Source organism: Sturnira hondurensis, unplaced genomic scaffold (genome assembly GCF_014824575.4).
Source record: "Sturnira hondurensis isolate 20B ecotype Veracruz unplaced genomic scaffold, ASM1482457v3 Scaffold0000867, whole genome shotgun sequence".
NCBI classification, from domain to species: domain Eukaryota; kingdom Metazoa; phylum Chordata; class Mammalia; order Chiroptera; family Phyllostomidae; genus Sturnira; species Sturnira hondurensis.
In genome coordinates this window covers 704,567-725,563 of record NW_028073498.1, presented here as the reverse complement: position 1 = coordinate 725,563, position 20,997 = coordinate 704,567, and the positions used below count along the sequence as shown (strand labels likewise).

Genomic DNA, 20,997 nt, shown 5'->3' with positions numbered 1-20,997 from the left:
TTTCCCTAGTTTGCTTCCCTCCAGGCCTGTCTAGAAGGAGCTGGTCTTCTCTCTGAGTCTCAGGTTGGTGGATGGTTAAGAAAGAGAGTGATTCCATTTGGAGCCTTCCTGAGCATCTTGTTCCACACTCCACTTTCCTAGCACAAGGAAGCCTTTGCCAGTGGACCTTAGACTGAGGGTTTGGGAGTGTGGGGGTGGAGGGTGTAGCAGGAAGAACTGAGCTTCTGGTCACCCCCAGCAAAGCCGTCCCTGTGAAAGCCCCTCTGGACAGACTCATTGGGCACATCCCTGTCCTTCCATCCTTTCTCTAGCCCTCACCCCGGCTTTCCAAAGTGGGACTTATAGGATAGCCAGGCACAGCGTTGCCACGTTGCTCTGTTGGCTGCAGTGCAGAGAAGCAGGTCAACTCCGCTGGATTGTTGCTGCCTCAGGCCCTGCAGCTGGGTTACATAATGTTTTCCATCCCTTCTCTGGTGCAAGGACTCTGTGAAATGCCAAAAAATATGATGCTTGTATTTTTTCACATTGTTCACTGAGAGAATTTTTTATGTCATTCACTGAGAGAATACATAATGACAAAAATGACTACAAATTTAGTAGCGGTGGGAATTTTAAATTGACTTCTGTTTTGTGAGTCTCGGCAACATCTCCGTTCATGTGAAAACTCTGAGCAGACGCATGTGGGACATGTGGTCTGTTCAGTCTGCAGCATGTCTGTGGGGCCCAACCCAGGTGGAGACCCACCCACTGCTTTGTGGCCACAGCCCCTAACACGGGGGGCGGACAGAGTGCTTTACCAATCCTGTTCTCAGGGCTGACATCTCTTCTCAAACTTTAGTTTTTCCTCTTGTCTCAGCTAATGATAGAACACATGTGCAGACAGTTGTCCTCAGAGAAAACCGGTGCGGTATTCACACAGAGCTGAGCGGTTCAGAAATGCGAGTCTCCCAGCCGTGCGTGAGGGTTCTGCTCTGCGGGCTGACCTTGCGGGTGAGTCTGCTTCTCCACAGGCAGCAGGCCTAGGAGGCCCTCACTTTCCCAAGCAAACAGAACCTCTAGATGCTGGGGTCGGAGGTGGGAAAAGCAGGTGTGGGAGGCCCTGCCCTCTCTCAGAGCCTGTGTACTCCCTTCACGCATCGTTCTAGCACACCTACTTGCCCGGCTTTTTGGCCCACCGTGAGGAGAAGGGAAAGATAAGGGTACTCGCAGTGGCAGACACACTTACTCCAGGGTGGCCCTACGTTAGCCAGGAGAGGAAACTGGGTCACCTGAGGAGCTGACCCAAGGACACAAGCAGCTGAGTGACCCGAGAGGACTCAGCATGGAGCAGACAGGCCTGTCTTGGAGGCCTCCTGCTTCAACGTCTGAAAATAGTGTTTATGATAAAGACCCTGAGTCACCAAGATGGGAAAGAATAAATTGTAGGATGTTTCAGACAGGTTGCTAACTAAAATAGTTTTAAAGTGTTTTATCTCTGAGGCCCACATTTGGGCAGTTTTACTTAAGTGGCCACCCCGTGACTTTATATGCTGTGTCAGGTGTCCTGGGGGCCCCTGGGTTCTGCATGCAGATCTGTGTAGTCACTGTGCCTGAGGGGAAGGGAGGCCCGCTTTCCCCTGGAGCTCCTTCCAGCCTCACGGAGAGAGGAGGGCAGCAGTGGGGAGAGCACGTTGGGCAGAATGCTCCTCAGGGCTGACTGCTGCCGGGGGCCCGAGGGGGGTTGGAGGGGACCTGACGGCTGTAGGAACAGGGGCACCTGGGTGGTGCTGATTCAGTGCCGCTCACTGAAGACGGTTTGGCTGGAAATCCTTGACTCAATGACAGAGAAGAGTCCAAGTCGGTTACATTTCCTCTTACACTGTCCAGCATTGTCAATTTGCCCTGTGGCACCACAGAAATGTGTTATTTCTGAAACCCTCACAGGCAGTTTCTGCAGAAGAGGATGGGTTGGCCCGATTGGAGGCCCCGCCTACCACCTGCCAGCTGTGGGGCTCAGGGCTGAGCACGCTGATTCTCAGCTCTGCTTCCCTTTATGCGCCGTGGGGACGTCGGCGGGCACTCCCCAGGGCTGGCACAGCACTGAGTAAGAGGGGTGACAGTTGGCCCGTGGTCTCGGGGAGTTTGTCATCGACAGGCCCATTGATGCAGGAATGATGAAAAGATCTGCCGGTTCATACCTTCATTCATCCATCCCAAATGCTCCTGAGCCAAAAGGTTTTGGATGATAACTTGGCCGACAGGCGGCTTCCCTCTTTCTTATATGTAGGGGAGGTTGGGGGTGTCCTTTCCTGGCTTCTGAGCTGCACTTGGAGGAGAAGCCAGGGGACAGCTGACCCTCCCGCTCTTCGCTGGCAGGCCTGGCCCCAAGCACACACTAGCTTCGACTCCTGGTGTCATTGCTCAGTGCTTATTAAATGTGCCCCATGAATCCAGGCATGACAGGGGTACCTGAGGGCCAGTGGATCTTGGGGACCTCTTTGAAAATGTCCAGAGGAACCTCTAAAATTTTTTTATAGTTGGAGGGCAGGATTATGACAAATAAAGCAGGAAAAACATGGGTATGGAGAATATCTAAGCATGTATAAAGCAGTGGGGTAAAAAAAGAAAGGCACAAAAGTTGTCTTACTTTGCTGGGGCTGCCCTGACTTAGCGCCGCGGTGGGGGCAACTTAAGCAACGGAAGTCGCACAGTTCTGGGGGCCGGCAGGGCCGGTTTCCTCTGAGGGCTGCGGGGGCAAGTCCATCCCGGCCTCTCTGCTCCGGTGGCCTCAGGCATTCCTTGGCTCGAAGAGAGCTTTCTCCCTCTGTCTTCACATCCTTTTTCCTCTGTGCATGCCTGTCACTGTGTCCAAATTTCTGCTTTTCCGAAGGACACTAGTCAGACTGGATGAGGGCCCACCCTAATGACAGTGGGGACTGTGTTTCCAAAGGAGATCATTTGCGGGAAGGGGGTTTTGGGTTAGGACTTCAGCATCTTTAGGGGGACATAATTGAAAGAAGAAAGGGAAAGGGCTAGTGAACATGTGAACAGATCCTTAGTCGTGCTGCTAACCTCCAGATTGCTCTCTGAGTGACCCTCAGAGCACAGGCACGCGTGCAAGGACGTGAATGCTGTGTGGCTGGTGGCGGTGAGGAGAAGTCAGAGACTGTCCAGACAACGCCCGGGTGGGCAAGTATATCCTGGTGTGCTTGTATGGAGGAGTGGAGCGCAGCAGGAGGAGAAGGCGGATGGACTAGCTTCTGGGTCAGGCCGTGGGTACAGTCCCAAGACCAGGTGAGGGAAAGAAATGCGGTTGTAAAACAGCACATACAGTGTGGTACCATGATGGGAGTGTAAAATGTTCTATATACTATTTAACAATATATTCATATATAGGAAGAATATCCCCAATACCAGCCAGCGGCTGCCACTGGGTGAGGCAGGGGCATGGCCTGGGGAGGGCGGGAAGAGGGGCTGCACCTGTGTCCTCCCCCTCTGGTTCCTGCCAGCATTTCCTCTAAAGAGGGGCAAAGGTCGGAAGCAGGAGCCATCGTGCGGTTTCATTTGTCGGCTCTGGGCGATACAGGTACACAGGTCTTTGTAGTTTTCTCAGCCTTTCTCAGGGAAAATGGAAGAAAAAGGCTTTGGAACCAGTCAAATATAAATTAGATTCTTTGTACTTCAGATGAATTATTCAGGGTCTGGGAGCTCCAGTTTACTGCTCTATAGAGTGGGGGTGGTGATGCGTATTTGCAGTATTGTGTTGGACTTAACAAGGCGATGACTAGAATATGGCCTGGTGTGCAGGGTAGTGAAGCTAATTAAGGTGAACCGTTCGCTCCCAGGCACCCCCGACTCCAGTGCATTCTGTTTTTGGACACCACTTTCTAAGGGTGACATTGCAATGGTACATGCTTTTCTCCCTGGGACAAACCATAAGTCACGTGATTGAGCAAATGCGGTGTTGCTTAGTTCCGTGGAGTTGATTTTTGAAATCTGAGCTAGCGGAAAGGGGAGGCCCCCTTTGTTGGAGTTCATGGGGAGGGTGTTATGTGGGGGGCAGCTGTGCCAGCAGTGAAATTAGCCCATTGCAGCGTCCTTCACGCTCTCTGGAGCCTGTGCTGGGCTGTGACTGTTGCTGATTGTTTGTGGTGTTAAGCGATGGCAGTTGTCTTATGCAACACAATATTTCCCTACATTTAAGGGAAAGGCAGTCTCTGCCCCTTTTCACTGCTGACCAGGGAGAGCTTGCCATTGAAGAGCCCCTCAGTTGCCCCAAGTCTCTGGGACACTCTGGGTCCTGGTGTTTCCCAACTTTCTCCTGCCCACGGCACACAACCTGTCATATTTTGCCCTGGGGGTGTCTCTGTGTCACCTCCCAGCACCTCCACCTACAAAAGTCATCTGTACTTGGGCCTTGCCTCTGAGTCACAGTGTCCTGGTGGTGGTGCCCACAACCCCCTGGGTGTTCCATCTGACACTGGTACCGAGGAGTGATGAGGCTGGATCAGGATGTCTTTGCAGACAGAACAGCGCCCCTTCTCGCTCGACTGGGAAGACTGTCCTGATCACAAGGAGGAAGAAGGGGGTGGTGCATGCATCCCCGTGAGAGCCTGGGGTTTGAACAAGCTAGGGGACATTTAGAAGTGGGGGGAGGAAAACAAAACCTGGAGAAGGGAGTTAAAGGGAGAAAACGTCTTACTGCCTCTGATGCCCAGTGTTTAAATGGTCCCCAAACTCTGCTTTTTCAGGAAAAGAAGTCTTTCCTGCTGGGAATGTCCTCTGAAATGCCTTGAATACCCTTTCATTCAGCACAGAGGCTGTTAATTGGACTCACACATAGTATTATGTACTTTAATAATTCACTTACTCAACAAACCGTTGTTAACATGTCCGCTGTGTGCTCAGTTCTGTGCCCAGCTCCAGGAGGGGGCAGAGCTTGCAGGCTGGGCCCTCCCAGTGCTCTGTCCCTGGGGGGCTGGGCGGGGCCCAGGGGCAGGCACGTGAAGCTGTGCCTCTGATTAAGAGAGCAAGGCAGACACGGCTAACTGGGGGGGTGCCTTACACTTTCATGCACGTCTAGGTTCCCACTGTTACCTCTGTCCTTGCAGTTTGGGGGGGTCAGGGAGTGCCTCCTGGAAGCTTTAGAGGTGAGGCAGAGGCTGTTGTAGAGCCCCCGGGGTGAGCAGAGCTGAGGGCAGGACGTGTCGGGGTGGCCTCCTCTCCCCGTCCTGGTCTCAGGCTCTTGTCTTCTGTACCTCGTCCTCTTCTCTAAACTCGTGGTGCTGCCACCTAACCAATACAATCTAAACCTGGGGACTCTCAGTGATGGTCCTGGGGGTGCTTTTTACTTTTAGTTTAAAAAATTGTTGTTATTTTTATTGGCAGTAGAGTACACATGGCATTTTAGCCATTTTTAGCCACAGTATGGTGGCATTAAGTATATTCTCTGAGGAACCTTTTAAAAATTAAATGCACTTTAACAACTTTGTCGTCATCGTCATCAGGCTGTGAAGGTTCGTCACTCTCCCGTAGGTTCCCAGAGGCCAGACTTGTGTAATAGTGGCACTGGGGGAGGGGGCGCTGAGTACAGTGGGGACTGTCCTGGCCATCACGGGCCCCTGCGCCCTGCAGGCATCGCCACTGCGTCCAGGCCTTCAGCTCACTCCTGCCAGGCGTGGTCTGGCATCTGGCAGGGCCACCGTCACCTCGGGGATGTTCTGTGCCTTCTGGGAGCTGGGGTGGGGGTGCAGAGCTGGACCAGTCCTTGCTTCACTCACCTGAGCCGAGGGACCTGCCCTGAGACTGTGCCAGGCGCCTGGAATGCTGGGTCCCGCAGGATCCCAGAGTATTTCCTTGAAGCACTAACTAAAATGTCTCATACCCACGTGCCCTCCCCTGTCATACAAATTCAGACTCACGTTGGTTCGGTCCCTAGTTAATGGAGTTCAGTTAAGCTTGAGCATGTCAGTGCTGAAATACCTTCCCAAGGGTTTGCTTTTCACTCAGAGCTTCTGATGGGTGGGGTGTCTCATTTTAATGAGGATCCAGTGGGTGCTGTACCGGGTTTTTCATGTTTTGGATTCTTTCTTTTCACTGCTTAGAATCTGGGTGATGCATCTCCAGACACTGTAGGCATTTCTCTTTTCTTGGCTCCAGCAGGATGGAGCGGGCAGTGCGTGGCGTCCGTTCCTGGAACGCTTTGTCACGGAGGGCAGCAGCGCAGGTGTCTTCTTTCTCACCACTGTGTTTCCACTTTCTCTCCTAAGACAGTTGGCAGTGGAGACGCCCTCCCCAGGATGAGTGTGGGGACTGGCCAGGGTGCCCCGGAGCTGCAGCCATGGTGACCCTCGTTGTCTGGCCCCCGGGCAGGAAGCGTGGGTCTGAACCTGCTGGCCGTGGGGGCGCGTGGTGCTCTGGGAAGCCGCGGAATCCGGGGGTATGATTCACTCAGGGTGGTGTGGAAAACAATGTCTGTCTTTAAGCTCCAGGAACTAGGAAAATGAGCTGGAAATGTGAGTAATGTATAATTTTACTAAAATTAACCAGCGAGTTCTTCAGACGTTTTCTTTGTGTGTTTTTTCACTGTCTTCGCGATGGTGCTGCGCTGCATCGTGTTTTTCATTGACTGCTTTTCTCCTTCGCCCCCAAGTCCCTTCTCCTACTCCCCCGTGCAGTGAGGGCGCAGAGCAGATCCTAGGAGCACTGGTGGTGGGGGGGCACTGCCCCTTTGGCTCTGTGCCCTTGGCAGCGCACTGCTGTCTTTGAGCAGTCTCCCAGACCAGGGTCTCTGATCCAAGGGGCTCAGGTCAGCCTCCGGGGGCTCAGCCGAGTGAGTGCACATGTTTGCTGGTGTTCGGGTGCCGTGTGGGTGTCAGCACGAGGGACTGGTGGGCTGTGTGTCTGGCCTGGTGGCGACTTTGGTGTTGGATGGGGACGGATGCTGCATGAGCTTTAGGCTGCTCCTTCTTGCTGGCAGGGGGTGGGGTGGGAAATGGTGTGTGTGTGGGATCGTCATCCTTTGACACTTTCCCGCCAGCTTCTCTGGCATGTTCTACCTCACCTGCATCCCAGGCGAAGGCAGGGCTGTGTCTTAACTTTCTGTGACGATCACAAAATAGGGACTCAGTTAACCCTGGTTGAATACACTGGAGTCTGAATTGGGCAGAGGGAATTCTGACTGAGAAGCCAGTAGTAATCTGTTACTTGAGTTTGCCACATTCACTAAGTGGCCTTCAGAAACCTCAGTTTTTGCGGGGAGCAGGGGAGAATATTGTGTCAAGGAAGCAATTCACGTATCTCGTCAAACATTAAAATTTTATTTTATCCAAACTTAGAAGGAAATCGTTAAATTTCATTTTTCGATTACAGTCGACATTCAGTCTTATTTTATATTAGTTTCAGCTGTACAGCCTGGTGCAGGAGTGTCATTTTCACCGGGGGCCACATTAGCCTCACGGTTGGCTTCAAAGGGCCGAATGTGATTTTAGGACTGCGTAATGTAACTACTCCCTAACAAGGAGCTCCTCACTGCTGCCGGGTAGAAGCCGGGTAGAAGCCGGGTGCGGGTGGGATAAGACGAGGCGGAGGGCTGGATTCGGCCGTGGGGCCTTGTGTTTGCCACCTGCGCTCTAGGGCTTAGACAGTTATTTTAGGGAGTGTGCACCTCGATGAAGAAATCATTGATGATGGTGTGATGGACTCTCTATTTAAAGGTCGGCCTGGGGCATTTTGGGATCCAGAGCAGGGCACCAAAAGCTGCAGGCATGGCTGGCTGTGCACATGTGTGTGTGGGGGCGGGGGGGCAATGCACATACAGTCAGAGGCATGAAGGCGGCTTGTTTGAGGAACGGCAAGCCGACTGTCCTAACTGCCGAGCACGACACTTGGGGGCATGAAACCCAGACAAAGATGGGGAAGGTGGTCCGGACCAGAGTGGGAAGTGCCAAGAAGGCCATGAAGACAGTGCCGAGTTGCTGAAAATTGCAATTAAGGGCTTGATGAGTTTGGATCTGCTTTATAAAAAGATTGTACAGGGGTACCTGAGGGCCAGTGGAGCTGAAAGAGCTGAAAGAACTAAACTAGGTGCTCGAGGCCAGCTTGGTTTGACAAGGATCTGCCATCCATAAGGATGGAGATGACGATGATAGCCCGAAGTGACCACAATGATTCTAAGTGCTCTCTCTCTCTCTCACACATGCATATAAAATTGTTAAATCATCTCATTCAGCCAGTTGAGGTGGCAGCAGGATCTGCTGCTGCTTTCTTTGGGTTTCTCAGGCTTTTCTGCCATAAAATAGGTCGTCCGCTCAGGCAAGAGAATGACAACTTGAGAAGTCAGAGAATAATTTGCATTTCTTAAAAATCACTGAAATATCATTATCTGCCACATTTTTAGTTAAAAGACTTGCTCATTCATTATTAAGAGTTGCTCTGGCATCCAGAGAACATGGTGGGTTTAAAGGGGCTGAGACTCGAGGCAGAAAGAACCCTGGAATAACTGGGAAGAAGGAGGGACCTGGACCCATCCCGGAGCAGCGTTGTGGTCCTCTGCCGGCCCCGCCATGCGTTACTGGGGCTGTGTCATCCTCTGGTAGGTGCAGCAGGCGATACTGCCTTAGACTCACCAGAGTGCAGGGGCGGGTGGCGCTGCCATCCTGTCCGTGTCCCACACGGCACCAGCCGTGTGCTCAGCGTACAGCCGAGACCTCTGTGGCACCAGCTTCTGGACTTTGCTAACGTAGATGGCTTGCTGGTGTTCTCTGGCTTTAGGAGCTGCGTGCAGGCTCTCTGCCCTCCAGACAGGCCTGTGTGGCGCACTCTGTGGCCCAGCAAGTGTCACTGCTCTGAGTCTCGGTTTCATCATCTGGGAAGGGGGTAGTATTGGGATCTCCTTAGTGTGCTGCCCGTAAGGTCAAATGAGCTAATAATACCTGCGGGGCAGCACCTAGCACTTAGAATCATTGTGGTCACTTCGGGCTATCATCGTCATCTCCATCCTTATGGATGGCAGATCCTTGTCAAACCAAGCTGGCCTCGAGCACCTAGTTTAGTTCTTTCAGCTCCGAGCAAGTGGAGTTTGTTGTAGAAGTGCTCGGATAGGCATGTGCCCTGCACAGGCAGGCTGCTGAGCAGAGCCCGCGGAAGGCCCTTCCTCCGGGCACAGCAGGGCTTTGCAGCCACCCCGGCCCAGGTCGGCATCCTGGCTCAACTTACCAGTTGGCGAGCTATTTGACCTGGACCTCAGAAAACGGGGATGATGGTGATGATATTTATCCACAGCAAGGTGAAGAATTAGATGAAGTAATCTGTGTGAAGTGCTTGGCATATGGCCACGTCCTCTACGCTTTTTGCAAGATACAGATATTCCCATCTGAGTGACTCCTCTTTTTCAGGAACAAGACTGCCAATGGAGACTGCCGGAAAGACCCCCGGGAGCGGAGCCGCAGCCCCATTGAGCGGGCCGTGGCCCCCACCATGAGCCTGCATGGGAACCACCTGTACACGTCCCTCCCCAGCCTCAGCATGGAGCAGCCCCTCGCACTGACCAAGAACAGCATGGACGCCAGCAGGCCGACAGGCATCTCGCCCACACTGACCCCAGTCGAGCGGCAGCAGGTATGTCTGTCCAGTAGGGCTTGGGGTGGTGGCCGGCAGTGGGTTCGGGGCACCGAGCAGCAGCTGTGAGGGAGCTGGTAAGAGATGGCAGGTAAGTCCATCCTCAGCCGTGGCTCTGCGCTCGGGGCGAGGGGGCCGCAGCAGTGATGGCAGCAGTGATGGCAGCAGTGATGGCAGCAGGGGTCCTTTTGCTAAATGTGACTTCACATTCTAATGCCTACCTCGATCTGCCAGGTGCTCTTCTCCTCGGACTAACTGCCATGGACAAGTTGCTTAACATCTTTGGGGGTTAGTTTCTTTGCTAAAGGGTTGGTCTAGATTACGTGTGTTTTCAGCTGTTTTCCTCGCTTGTTGATGGTTTTATTAGGATCAGGGTAACGACCCTAACAGCAGCTATACACTTGCCTGCTGTGATGTTGCACAGGCGAAGTTAAACATCAGGTTGCTTTGCTTTGGGATGAAATCCTGTGAAGTTAGTGGTCATAATGGTTATTAGCTCGTGCTGGTCAGAAACCTGTGATTGGCAGATAGGGATGTTTTTCATTCAAGGAAAATAAAAGTTATTTTAAAAATACAGTTTGGTAGGAGAAAAGTCTTGAAAATGGGGTTCCTGAGGAAATGTGTAAGGAGCAGACATTAGCATTGAGGTTCGTAATCACTGCATGAGCCCATGGCTCTTCTCTCCGAACCTCTGCGGTCTGTGACCTCACAGGTCCCCAGTCAGCGTTCGCTTAAGGCTGACGGACGGCGAGCAGAGGATATGCTGATGGATATGCCATCAGGCTTGCTGATGCATCCCACCAGGTGCCCACCAGCGAGGCCGCCCCACTGCCCGAGGCTGGGCTTCTGATGGCTTCTCTGCCTGGGCCAGCCGCACCCCAGCCCCCAGTACTGCCTGGCGTGTTTCTGGCCTGCTTAGAAATGACTGCTGGTGGGCAGACCCGGGTGTTGGCAGAGGTTGTACGGATGTCTGTGATTCTCAGTATGGCTGACAAGCAGGTGCACCTCACGTCTTGGAGCCCAACATCGTGGTCTTGTGTGTTTCATTCATTCATTCGACAAAAGTCATAGACCCCTGTATGTTGGAGGGAATATGCTGGAAGCCAGTGAAGCAAGACATGGCACTCAGTTTTAGTCTGTAAGAGAGAGGCAATCAAATAATGAACCATGGTATTTTAACTATTAATGTAGCCATTAAGAGCCACTTACCCTGACAGGAGCACGGGGCCCTTCATTTATTGAACATTACTAGGACTGGCCATGCCCCGGGCTCTCTGCAAAGCTCTGGAGGTGTGGAAAGATGTGTCCAGGACACGTTCTTGCCCAGAAGGAGCTCACGGGCCAGTGAGGGAAAAGTGTGTGAGGAGAGGAATGCTCTCTAGGGTGACAGGGGCCACAGTGGAGGTGATTTAAGCATAACAGGAATTTGCTTCCAGGATCCAGGGAATGTCGCCCTCTGGCTACTGCCACTGCTGGGGAGGAGGGCGGTGGGAGTCCGCTGGGCAGTCTCATCTCTGAGCCCACGGTGGCCAGGGGAGGAAGCTCTGGCACCTCCCGAAGAACAGGGTGGCCCTTGGTGGGCCCTGCTTGCTCTTCAGCTTCTGAGAAGGTGTTTGAGGCTATTTCGGTTGGTAAGAGTGAGAAAACCTTGAACTCTCTCACCTGTGTCCTTATGGGATTCCTGGCAAGTGGCTGTTGAACAAGCCAACAGCTTTCCTGGGATGGGCACAGTGGCTCTGGCTTCCCCAGTATGGTGGCCACTGACCTAAGCTTTAAGGTTGGGGTTAGTAGTAAAGAGGTTATTGGTCTGTCCTCTTGTTACTGGACCAGGGCCTGGCCCTGAGCGGGTCTGCCTAGGGCCCCCTGTAGTGTGTGGCTTCTTGACCTTGTGCAGGAAAAGCTTTCACAGCAGGAATCCAGGTGACTGTGGGGATGCATTCGTTATAAAACTGGGGGCAGGGAAACAAGGAAGGATTTACCATAGAAGAAGCAAAAGGAGAGCCTGTGGGCTGCCTTAGCCCACTGGGAAGTCAGAGAAGAGGGGCCTTAGGGACAGGTTCAGGGGACTGGCCTGGGACAAGCTGCCAGCTGCCCATTGCTTAGAGTCTAGGAGACTCATATCTGTGGGGAAAGCTGTGGGGGAAGAAGAAGGAAAAGGAAAATGGTTCTGGCTGCTCCCAGAGGGAGAGCATGTACATTGGGTCCTTTGTCTTGTGGCTATTTTCTCTCTTGCAGGTGGGAATCTTAGGGGAGGTCTCCGAAGGGTTCTCCAGGTGTGCCCTTTCAGGGTTGTGGTCTCCTCATTGGTCAGCACCAGGGCAGGGTGTTGTTAGTAGTCACAGCGGCTAGTCCTGGTGTCGCCCACCTACCTGGTTTTGCTGCTTTCTTGGGCCTGGAGCTGAAATATAACTGAGGCCTGGGTGTCATCTCCAGGGAGGAAAGGTTACCCTGGGAGTGAGGTCCTTGTTTTCCCGGTTTTGCCCCCTGCCACTCCATGAACTGGGGTCTTCTGCCCTGGTGACCCCCTGCACCTGGCTGTAAATTGCTCAGCCAGTCTGTTCACCTGTCTCAGTTTCCCTATTCCACTTGCCAAGGAATTTTCCTAGCTTCTTACTAACCTGTCTCACTTTCACCTTGACTGCTGATCAACAAGGGTTTCCTTTACATAGTAAGTGTCCCTTGAGCTCCATTGAACTCCTGTATCTGCGTGGCATGGCCTGGACAGCCCGCTACAACCTGAGCATCACACGGACATTTACTGCGTTCTGTGCTGGGTGCTGTGCCGAGGACACAGATGAGTGACACAGTACAGTGCCTATTCTGCAGTAGCCTGGAGACAGCCACCCACTTCTGGGAGTTCTGTTTCATTTGTGAGCCGGCAGGATGGCTGTTGGGGGAAGTGTGCCTGCCACCCGCAGCTGGGAGCAAGGGAAATGGGGTGGGGAGGGGGCTTCCTGGCGTAGCAGCAGAGTGCTGTGCAGCCGTGGGCGGGACAGGCGGTGCAGGGAAGCCTTGCTTCATGTGCTGGAAAATGTGACTCAGAACGCTGGGAACTGGGACTGGAAAGTTCCCAGAGAGGCACGCCTGGGGAGGCTGCAGAAAGTGCCAGCCCACTTTATGTTTTAGCAATGGAGTATCCCAAAGGCAGGCACAGAAGATACCAAGAGGGTGGCCTCAGGGCAGCAGCAGACAAGGAGATGGGATAAGATTAAATTAAAACCTGAGGTACAGTGAACACTGGACTGTTCTCATAGCGACACTTTCCTGACGGCAGCCAGAGCAGGTGGGGCAAGGTGTGAATGGAGCTAAGTGACAGGTTCTCACCCTGGCCCTGCTGCTAATTTTCTGTGACTTCCAGCAGGTTACCTGTTTCTGGCCTTCTTCTCCCTCATTTGGGAGAAGGGTGTTGGGCCATGTGGGCTCACAAGCACCGCCATCTGGAGCACGAGGCCTGCTTCAGGTGGGTGCATGGTGCCATGGCCCAGCTTGCCTTCAGCCAGAGTTTCGGGTAAGGTGCTCGGAAGAGGAGGGTGTTTGGTGTGTCCCAAAAGTGCTCAGCTGGCTGCACTGCAGCCTGGGTTTGGGGTGGGGAGGGGAGGGTGCCCAGGCATCGGCCATCTGCATGTCTGTGGGAGTGTGCTTTGGCATCCCAGAGGTGGTGCAGTACCAGGGGTGCTGCTGGAGTCTCTTCACAGCATCCCCACATTGATGGGTCGTTCTGCCCTGCTGGGCCCCCAGGTAGGACAAGCCACACTCTCCTGGAGTGGCCTTTCCCGCCTTTGGACAGCACTGACATACAGGCTGGATGTTGACTTTATTCTTCAGTCTAAGTTTCCATGAATCAAGTCTGTGACACTGCAATTTCTTCATCTTCCAAAACCCTTCCCCCAAACACATCCCCATTTTCTGATATTTGAGTTGGTCAGGACTCTGGTTGCAAGGAACAGCAACCAGTCTGAGTTGCGTTAAGGACAAAAGGAAGGGAGTTTTATTGGGAGGGTCATGGGTACAGCAAGGCTGAGGAAGGAAGGGCCAGCCCTTGCCTGGGAGAGCAGGAGAGGACACGGGACTCTCCTCACCCAGCTCTGTGCTTGCGTAGATGCACATGGCCAGCCCAGTGTGGCTGTTCCACTGTGCTGCTGCCCCACAGCTGCTGAGATTAACTTGAATCTCTTAGGAGTCAGGCACCCAGCCTGGGTCAGATTTCCAACCTGCACAAGGGTCAGGGTCGCTGGTGAACACGGCTGCCTTAGCCCCACTTTGTGGGTGGAGGGCACGTTCCCAAGGGGTGGGGAAATGAAGGGCCCAGGGACCCTTCGAGAGGTGGGCTCCAAGCCTTAGGCTGTCCTGCAGGTGCAGTCTGAGCAGCACCTGATGCACAGGGTTCCTGTGTGTGACCAGGGGCCAGGCTTGCACACCCTCGGCCCAGGAGACGGGTCCTCCAGCTCCCGGTCAGGTACCGTTGTTCCTGTTTCATACACAAAGGAAGCTTGGCTGCAGGTCCTTGCAGGTCTGCCTGGCCTCAAAGCCACATTCTCACTGCAGCCATTTTCGTCCACTCTTGTCTGTGGTGGCCCCATCTCTATGGCTGGTGAGTTGCACTGTTCATAGCCTTCTTCTTTCTTTCATATGCTGCTCGTAAGCCACATTTTGCCCTGTCTTAGATGTGTGTGATTTCTTGTTAGACCCAAGCCCAGGCCCTTAAGGTATAAAAGAAAAAATAAGGTTTTATTTATTTTCAGAGAGAAGGGGAAGGGAACAAGAGGAGGAAAGAAACATTGCTCAGTTGTCCCTTGTACCCACCCCTTACTAGGAACTGAACCAGCAACCTTTCAGTTTGCAGGCCGGTGCTCAGTCTGCTGAGCCACACCAGTAAGGGTCGGGCCCCTAAATTTAATCCCAGTTCCTATTAGATTCATATCTTTATCACAGAACATGTTTTTGTCTCTTTTTTATTTTTTATTTTTGCAAGGAAAGGTTTGTTGATTGAAAAGGCCTAGCTTCAGAAGATTGGGAGAACTAATTCTCACATCCATCTTAAGAGAGCAAAAAATTCAGGTGTCATATATCAAGAGGAGGGCAGATGGGTGAGTTGAAGACTGGAGGAGTGGGGGGCTGTAGACTGCTAGGCACCGAAAAGGAAAGGGGTCCAAGAAAAAGTCTGAAACTTCTAAATCCCTTTGTTCCTGGCAGACCCTTGCTGATCTGAGTCTGGTTCTGGGCCCTTACTTTGTGCCTCCTTCCCAATCTTATTGTTCACTTCCCATCACAGGAAGATCTGATGTGAAGCCTTTTGCAATGTCTATACTGGCCACTGATGGACTCTTTAAAGCAGGGGTATCGAACTCATTTTCACAGTGGGTGGCCAGGGGTGGGGGAGGCATGCCAGCCTCGAGGTTGCCCTCAAAGGGCCAAATGGCATCTTAGGACTGTACAAATGTAACTGCTCCTTAACCTAGGGGCAAGGGGCTCAGTGCTGCTGTTGGGTAGAAACAAGGTGCTTTGTGTTTGCCGCTTGTGCTTTAAAGGAAAGCCCAGTGGGGTGAGCCTGATTCCCCTGTGTTGACACTGCTCTGGGCATTGAGCCCTTTAACCAGTTCCTCACTTGTCTTGGAACTCAGCACACATCCTTGTCCTCAGGGCTAGCAGAAAATGCCTCTCCTGTCTGGACCCTGAGGACACTCAGTTTGGTTCACATCTTTTCTGCCCCAGGTGCTGCGTCAAGGTGTGGCGATCCAGAAACTTGCCCTGGTCCCTGTGCTGAAGTGTGCAGGGTCTAGAGGAGGAGGTGGGAGCTGGTGCCTTATGGGTACCCCTGGAAAGGTTGCTTTCCTTGCTGAATTGGGGTGTGGTGGGGGTCACAGAGATGGTATTCAAACAGGGCTTTGAAGGAGGGTGGAGTTTGCCAGGCAAACAGCGTGGTGGTTATGGGGAGGGGGAGCATCAGCAGAGCAGACTGGGCAGGGGGTGGCATGCGTGTGATTCATGTACTCAGATGTATGAGTGTTTCCTGCATTCCCGTCTCCATCATTTGTGTGTTCATGATAAAAACCAACTGAAGCTGGCTTTGGGCTGAGCAGAAACCAAGTGTCTGGAGGGTCCAGGGATCACTCAGAGTGCCTCTGGGGTGCAGTGCACAGACTGAGAAGACAGGACCGCTGTTCCCGGGACTTCCACAGGGACCACAACCACAGGAGCAGTGGAGGCTCCCTTGCCCCCGACTCCAGTTTTGAAATAGGCGGCTGTGGGTGGGCTGGCCTTCAACTTGCTTTCAGTCCAGAGGGGCTCTAGGATGAGCTCGGAGCAGAGTGGTGGGTGCTGGGGAGGGGAGGGCCCTGCGTGCAGGAGCTGGGCTCCAACAACAGGGGATTTGGGTGCTGAGGTGGCAGGTGACACCTGGCTCTCCAGGCAGGACGAGTGTGCAGCTGTGGTGTGGGAGGGGTGCCCCTGCCTCAGTGTGGCAGGTGTCTGAGGACCAGGGTCCCTGGCTGGGGAAGCCAAATGCTGTCTTCCCTAGCCCAAGCCTGACCCACGTCTCTCCTTTCCCCAGAACCGGCCTTCAGTGATCACCTGTGCCTCTGCCAGCGCCCGCAACTGCAACCTCTCCCACTGCCCCATCGCGCACAGTGGCTGTGTGGCCGGCCCGGCCAGCTACCGAAGGGCCCCAAGCTGTAAGTGTCCCAGGGGCGGGGGTGGCCAGGTGGGCTCAGGCTTCCTCAGTCCACATGACTTCTAGTGGAGTTTGCTTCTTTCCATCACAGACTGTCGATGGGAACCTCTAGCTCCTGGATCCTATTTCTAATTGAGACTGAAAAAGTGGGATTTTTGGAGTGCACATGCCCCTAGCATTGTGCCTGGCTTGGGTGGGAAAGGGAGAAGACACACACTGACCCTGACTTTCGGGGTCTGTCTCTAGTTGGGGTAAAAATAGGCTCTTCCATCACTGAATATCACGCGCTCTCCGAGCTCGTAGCTAGTCGGGGGGGGGGGGGGCGGGGGCAGGCATGTCACCAGGTCATAGGTTCAGAGACATGTGCCCAACCAAGCTGGTGGAGATGGGCCCTCTGTCCTCAGACCCAGCCTTGACCGCTGTCCTGCTCCCCCACAGCCACCACCACCTGTGACCCTGTGGTAGAGGAGCATTTCCGCAGGAGTTTGGGCAAGAACTACAAGGAGCCTGAGCCGGCACCCAACTCGGTGTCCATCACTGGCTCCGTGGACGACCACTTCGCCAAAGCCCTGGGAGACACGTGGCTGCAGATCAAAGCAGCCAAGGACGGCGCGGCCAGCAGCCCAGAGTCAGCCTCACGCAGAGGCCAGTCCGCTAGCCCCTCTGCCCACATGGTCAGCCATAGTCACTCCCCGTCTGTAGTCTCCTGAAGGGGAGTACTGTCCCTGAGCAAGATGTCAATCTGCATGGTTTGCCTGAGCTTTGAACAATCAGTGCTTAAAAAAAAAAAAAAATTAATGGGAGTGGGGTGGGGGGGAAGGGATGGTTTGTTCGCAAAAACCATGTCAGTGGGGTTTTTGTTCTGTTTTTGTGCTTGCTTGGTATGTGTACGCCAGGGCCCTCGAATGCCACAGCAGGAACGGCATGTGGAACACCTGTCTCACGTAGCACACCCTAACTTCCTGCCTCAGTTACCAAAGAAACCTCTGATGCAGGTCTGCTGCCCCACGGGGCCGCGACTCCATGGCGCGCACTTTCTCAGTCACAGCCATGACATTGGTAACCCAAACACTTTGTGCTTTTCCGTTTGCTTCTTGAGACCGGGGCGTGTGTGGCTTAGCTCCCGTGGCTCGTTCGGTCCAGCCCGCACGTGTGTGCTTGTGTGTGCGTCTACTTGAAGAGAACAGAGGACTGTTGTGTCTGATTTGCACTATTGGAGGAGGACTAGAGTTGCCTGCTTGACAACTTTATGTGAGATGCTAATACTCTGAGGGCAAACTGCTGAAAAACAAAGGGTTTAAGGATGACATTTCTGACCATTTGTGTGTTTTTGTTGTTTCTTAAATTTAGACAAAACAGCTTTGGAAGGGGAAGTCTCATACAGGTTATAGGTCTTTCTCTCTAGATTTCAGGTGCTTGCAACTGGACTGCAGACTCCACCAATCACGGGCATTTTACTTTTTCTGAACACTGCAGTTTGTTAGACTAGAGCTGAGGTTGGAGGTTCCGTAGTGCTTTAAACGTGATGCATGTTTTAATGGAGAAAATAGCTGGTTTCTATTAATTGTATAGACAGTAAACACAAACCTTAATACTTACTAGCTTCTGTTCAGAATTAGTCTATTTTTGTCAGTTACGGTCCTAGATATACTTACTGCTGGTACAGTTGTACTCTAAGATTTGTATTTGATATTCATGTTGCTCCCAAGTAGTGTGGGGGCCGGGCGGCCCCTGGCAGGCCCTGACGAAGGGCGTCGAGTCGTTCGCCGGTCAGCCGTGGTGTAGGATGCTGGAATTTTTGCTGCGGACTGACCGCATCATTTATTTTTTGCACCCCTATCTGCTTTTTACTAGGTCCCAGGGGAGTTGGGATTTGTGTTTACCCACTGCCCTCCATGCAGAAACTCACCCTCTAACTCTCTTGGCTAAACAGCAGGTTACTGACAATCTGTGATGTGCTATTTTGTGTGCTTCCTCGTACGCTGGGGCCAAGGCAGTATACATTCCTCTGACTTTATACGGTTATTACTGCATTTATTCTCGTTTTCCATAGTAATAGCTACTAACTAGAACTTAGGTGAAGAAGAAAGCACGACAGACACAGCTGTGGGTGTTCAGCAGCTGTTGCTCTTTTTGGTAAACGCACGTGTCTGCTCCCTTGCTCCTCCATCGGGCTGCGTTCCAGCCTCACTCGCCAGAGGGCCTGTCGTCACCTGGGCAGGTGACACTGGCGTGACCACTTCACCCACAAGGAATTGTGGACTCATGGGAGCCCTCAAGGCTGGTTTTCCGTATGAGAAAAATACAGGTTAGTTGGTTCGTTTTGAAAATTGGCACCTGGTGAAAAGGTCGGAGGATTGGCTCTTGCTGTGGTCACAGGGTGGCCGCAGGTCTTTGGAAACGGGAAAGAACAGCCCTGTCCTCTTGCCCCTGCACACATTTCACTCCCACTTAACTTGGGCTTCCAGGCTTTCGCGTTCAGGCCCCTGTATTTTCTGTAGGAAAAATCGTTGAGAACACTTTTTTTATATAGGTAACTTTAAGACCATCATTACGCTGTGCGTAAAGAATGTACAGAGGAATTTGTAGGTATTTTTTGAAGAACAATTAATTTGTTAATGATATGTAGCTATTTAATTTTTCCCGTTCCTATTGTAATCATTCATATTTTTTTTTGTTTGGAAAAAAAAGTTGATCTTTTTTTTGTCGTAGATTTGTCTGTAAAAGTGCAGGAACACAGTTATTCTATGAAAACACTGCATCTGCCTTAATAGCCACTAGTTTGTTATTGCTACAGGCTACTGAGCGTCGCCACAGGAAACCACCCCACTGCCGGCGGGCTCTGTGAAGAACAGCTCCTCAGACGGCTCTGTCAGTGACGCGGGCACGGCTTCGGGAGGGGACAGTGGTGCTGACGCCTAGGTCCCTGGTGCACTGGCCTATCTGGGATAGGCAGTACCCTGGAGGGGGCCTTGGGCAGACGGGGAGCAGGAACCAAACATTTCACTGGGCGAGGACACACTCCCTGGCCTCGGGAGGAGCACAGTGCGTTCTTCACAGAGCCACGCCATCTGCAGTGTGTTCGGACAGTTCTCCATGTTTGTAAATCTGTAATATACCATTCTCTGTGGCCTGTTTTTCCTGGAAGAAGAAGAAAAAAAAGGTTTGGCAGGCCATCTTTTTTTTTTGTACTTAAAAGTAGCCTTAAGAACAATAATAAAGTGCTCTTAAACCACGGGCTGTGCGTGTGACCTTGGGTCCCAGAGTGACAGCACCAGGGCTTTTGCTGGGAAGAGCGACGGGACGAGGGGAACGGGGCTCAGGAGCCCTGTGCCTGTCTACAGAGGCGCCCCTGTCTACATCCTGGATGACTGGAAAACTAATTTTAACTTGGTGGGAAGCATCTTTTAAAACCATCCTAAAAACCTACGGAAATTCTGGCCTAGTTTTTGACTCTGGTTCCAAGCCAGAGACTATGGGTGATACCACAAGAGCAAAAAGCATGGGAAGAGCACCTCCTCTCTCTCGGGCTTCCACCCCCACCTCTGTGGGTGTCACAGGTGTGCAGACTGAGGGTAAAAAATCAGTCCGAGCTTGAGTGACATGCGGCAGATGGGGCTTGCAGTGCAGCCTCACATGGTCTCCAGAGAAGCTGGCTTGTCAGTTCCCCATTTGGTCTTTGTTAGGCTGACTCCTCCCTGTCACTCCATGGGGGCCAAGGTGGAAAAGGTCCTGGGGATCTTAACTGTCAAACACTGTGACAACAAGAAAAAACTGCTCACGGAGGGAACCAAGTCCCAGGTTGACGGCAATGCCAAAGCCAAGGTTATTATTTAGCTCAGAACGGGTGGGGTCATGAAGCACGAGAAATGGAGAACACTGGAAGCTCTGGCAGCAGAGGGAGGGCCCCGGTCCTCAAGGTTCGGAGAGGAAGGGGCCGGCAAGATTAGAGGATGCAGGGCCCAGAGTCACCAGTCTTAGGGCGGCGGTCCTGCTCCAGCCACTGAAAGCCCCCAGCAGGCACCAGGGAGAAGGTGGCCATGTGAGGGTGGGCTGTGTCAGATGGTCTCGTCGTCACTCATGTCCCAGATCTGCATGGAGAAGGGAGACATTCAGCAGAGTGTTCAGTGGCTCAGTGCCACCCACTGATGCTCAAGAGTTGTGTCAACAAGCCAAAGGAAAAATGGCTGCCACTTGCAGGTGACACACTCCCTTGTCAGACTGACAACTTCATTTCTTGTGTAATGAAAGCAAGTCTCAAAGAAATGAAGTCACTTGCCTAAGAGATCTCTGGTGAGCCAACCAGTGGCAGAGCCAGGGGGAGAGTCGGGCTGTGACCCCGAGGAATGAGACCTCTCCTCAGCTCTCCAGCACCCTCTGCAGAGCTACTACCCTTGACTCAGTCAGTGCCTGCTCACTTGTTTCTGTGGCCCTGACCATGATCCCAGATTGCCTTCTTTTTAATGGTTTCCAGACTGCCCACCTGCTCTGTGGAAGGCAAGCTCCCTGAGGACAGGGACTTGGGCTGTGAACTTGGTGAATGGGGCCCAGCCAGCCTGTGCACACATTCCGTCTCCGCAGGCTCCCACCACAGGTGGTCTGCTCCATCATCCCTGTGAACTGTGGTCCAGATGCCAGCCAGACAAAAAGCCACATGCTCCAGATGCTAAAGAACTGGCTGCCCCCCCCCCCCCCCACACACACACACAGTAAGCCTTCTCCCTACCAGC

The 20,997-nt window shown here is 52.9% G+C and overlaps 2 protein-coding genes across 13 annotated transcripts in view; one reads left to right on the top strand and one right to left on the bottom strand.

Moving 5' to 3' along the window:
• Window positions 1-19,240, top strand: part of VGLL4 (vestigial like family member 4) — a 153,458-nt gene extending 134,218 nt beyond the window's left edge. For all 6 annotated transcript variants that reach the window (XM_037050693.1, XM_037050710.1, XM_037050701.1 and 3 more), the window contains 3 exons: window positions 9,375-9,597; window positions 16,148-16,268; window positions 16,706-19,240. In XM_037050693.1, coding sequence (XP_036906588.1) covers window positions 9,375-9,597; window positions 16,148-16,268; window positions 16,706-16,977 — 616 coding nt within the window. In that variant the 3' untranslated portion in view covers window positions 16,978-19,240. The remainder of the gene's footprint in view (window positions 1-9,374; window positions 9,598-16,147; window positions 16,269-16,705) is intronic.
• ATG7 (autophagy related 7) overlaps window positions 18,980-20,997 on the bottom strand; it is a 289,420-nt gene continuing 287,402 nt past the window's right edge. For all 7 annotated transcript variants that reach the window (XM_037050611.1, XM_037050601.1, XM_037050667.1 and 4 more), the window contains one exon: window positions 18,980-20,358. In XM_037050611.1, coding sequence (XP_036906506.1) covers window positions 20,326-20,358 — 33 coding nt within the window. In that variant the 3' untranslated portion in view covers window positions 18,980-20,325. The remainder of the gene's footprint in view (window positions 20,359-20,997) is intronic.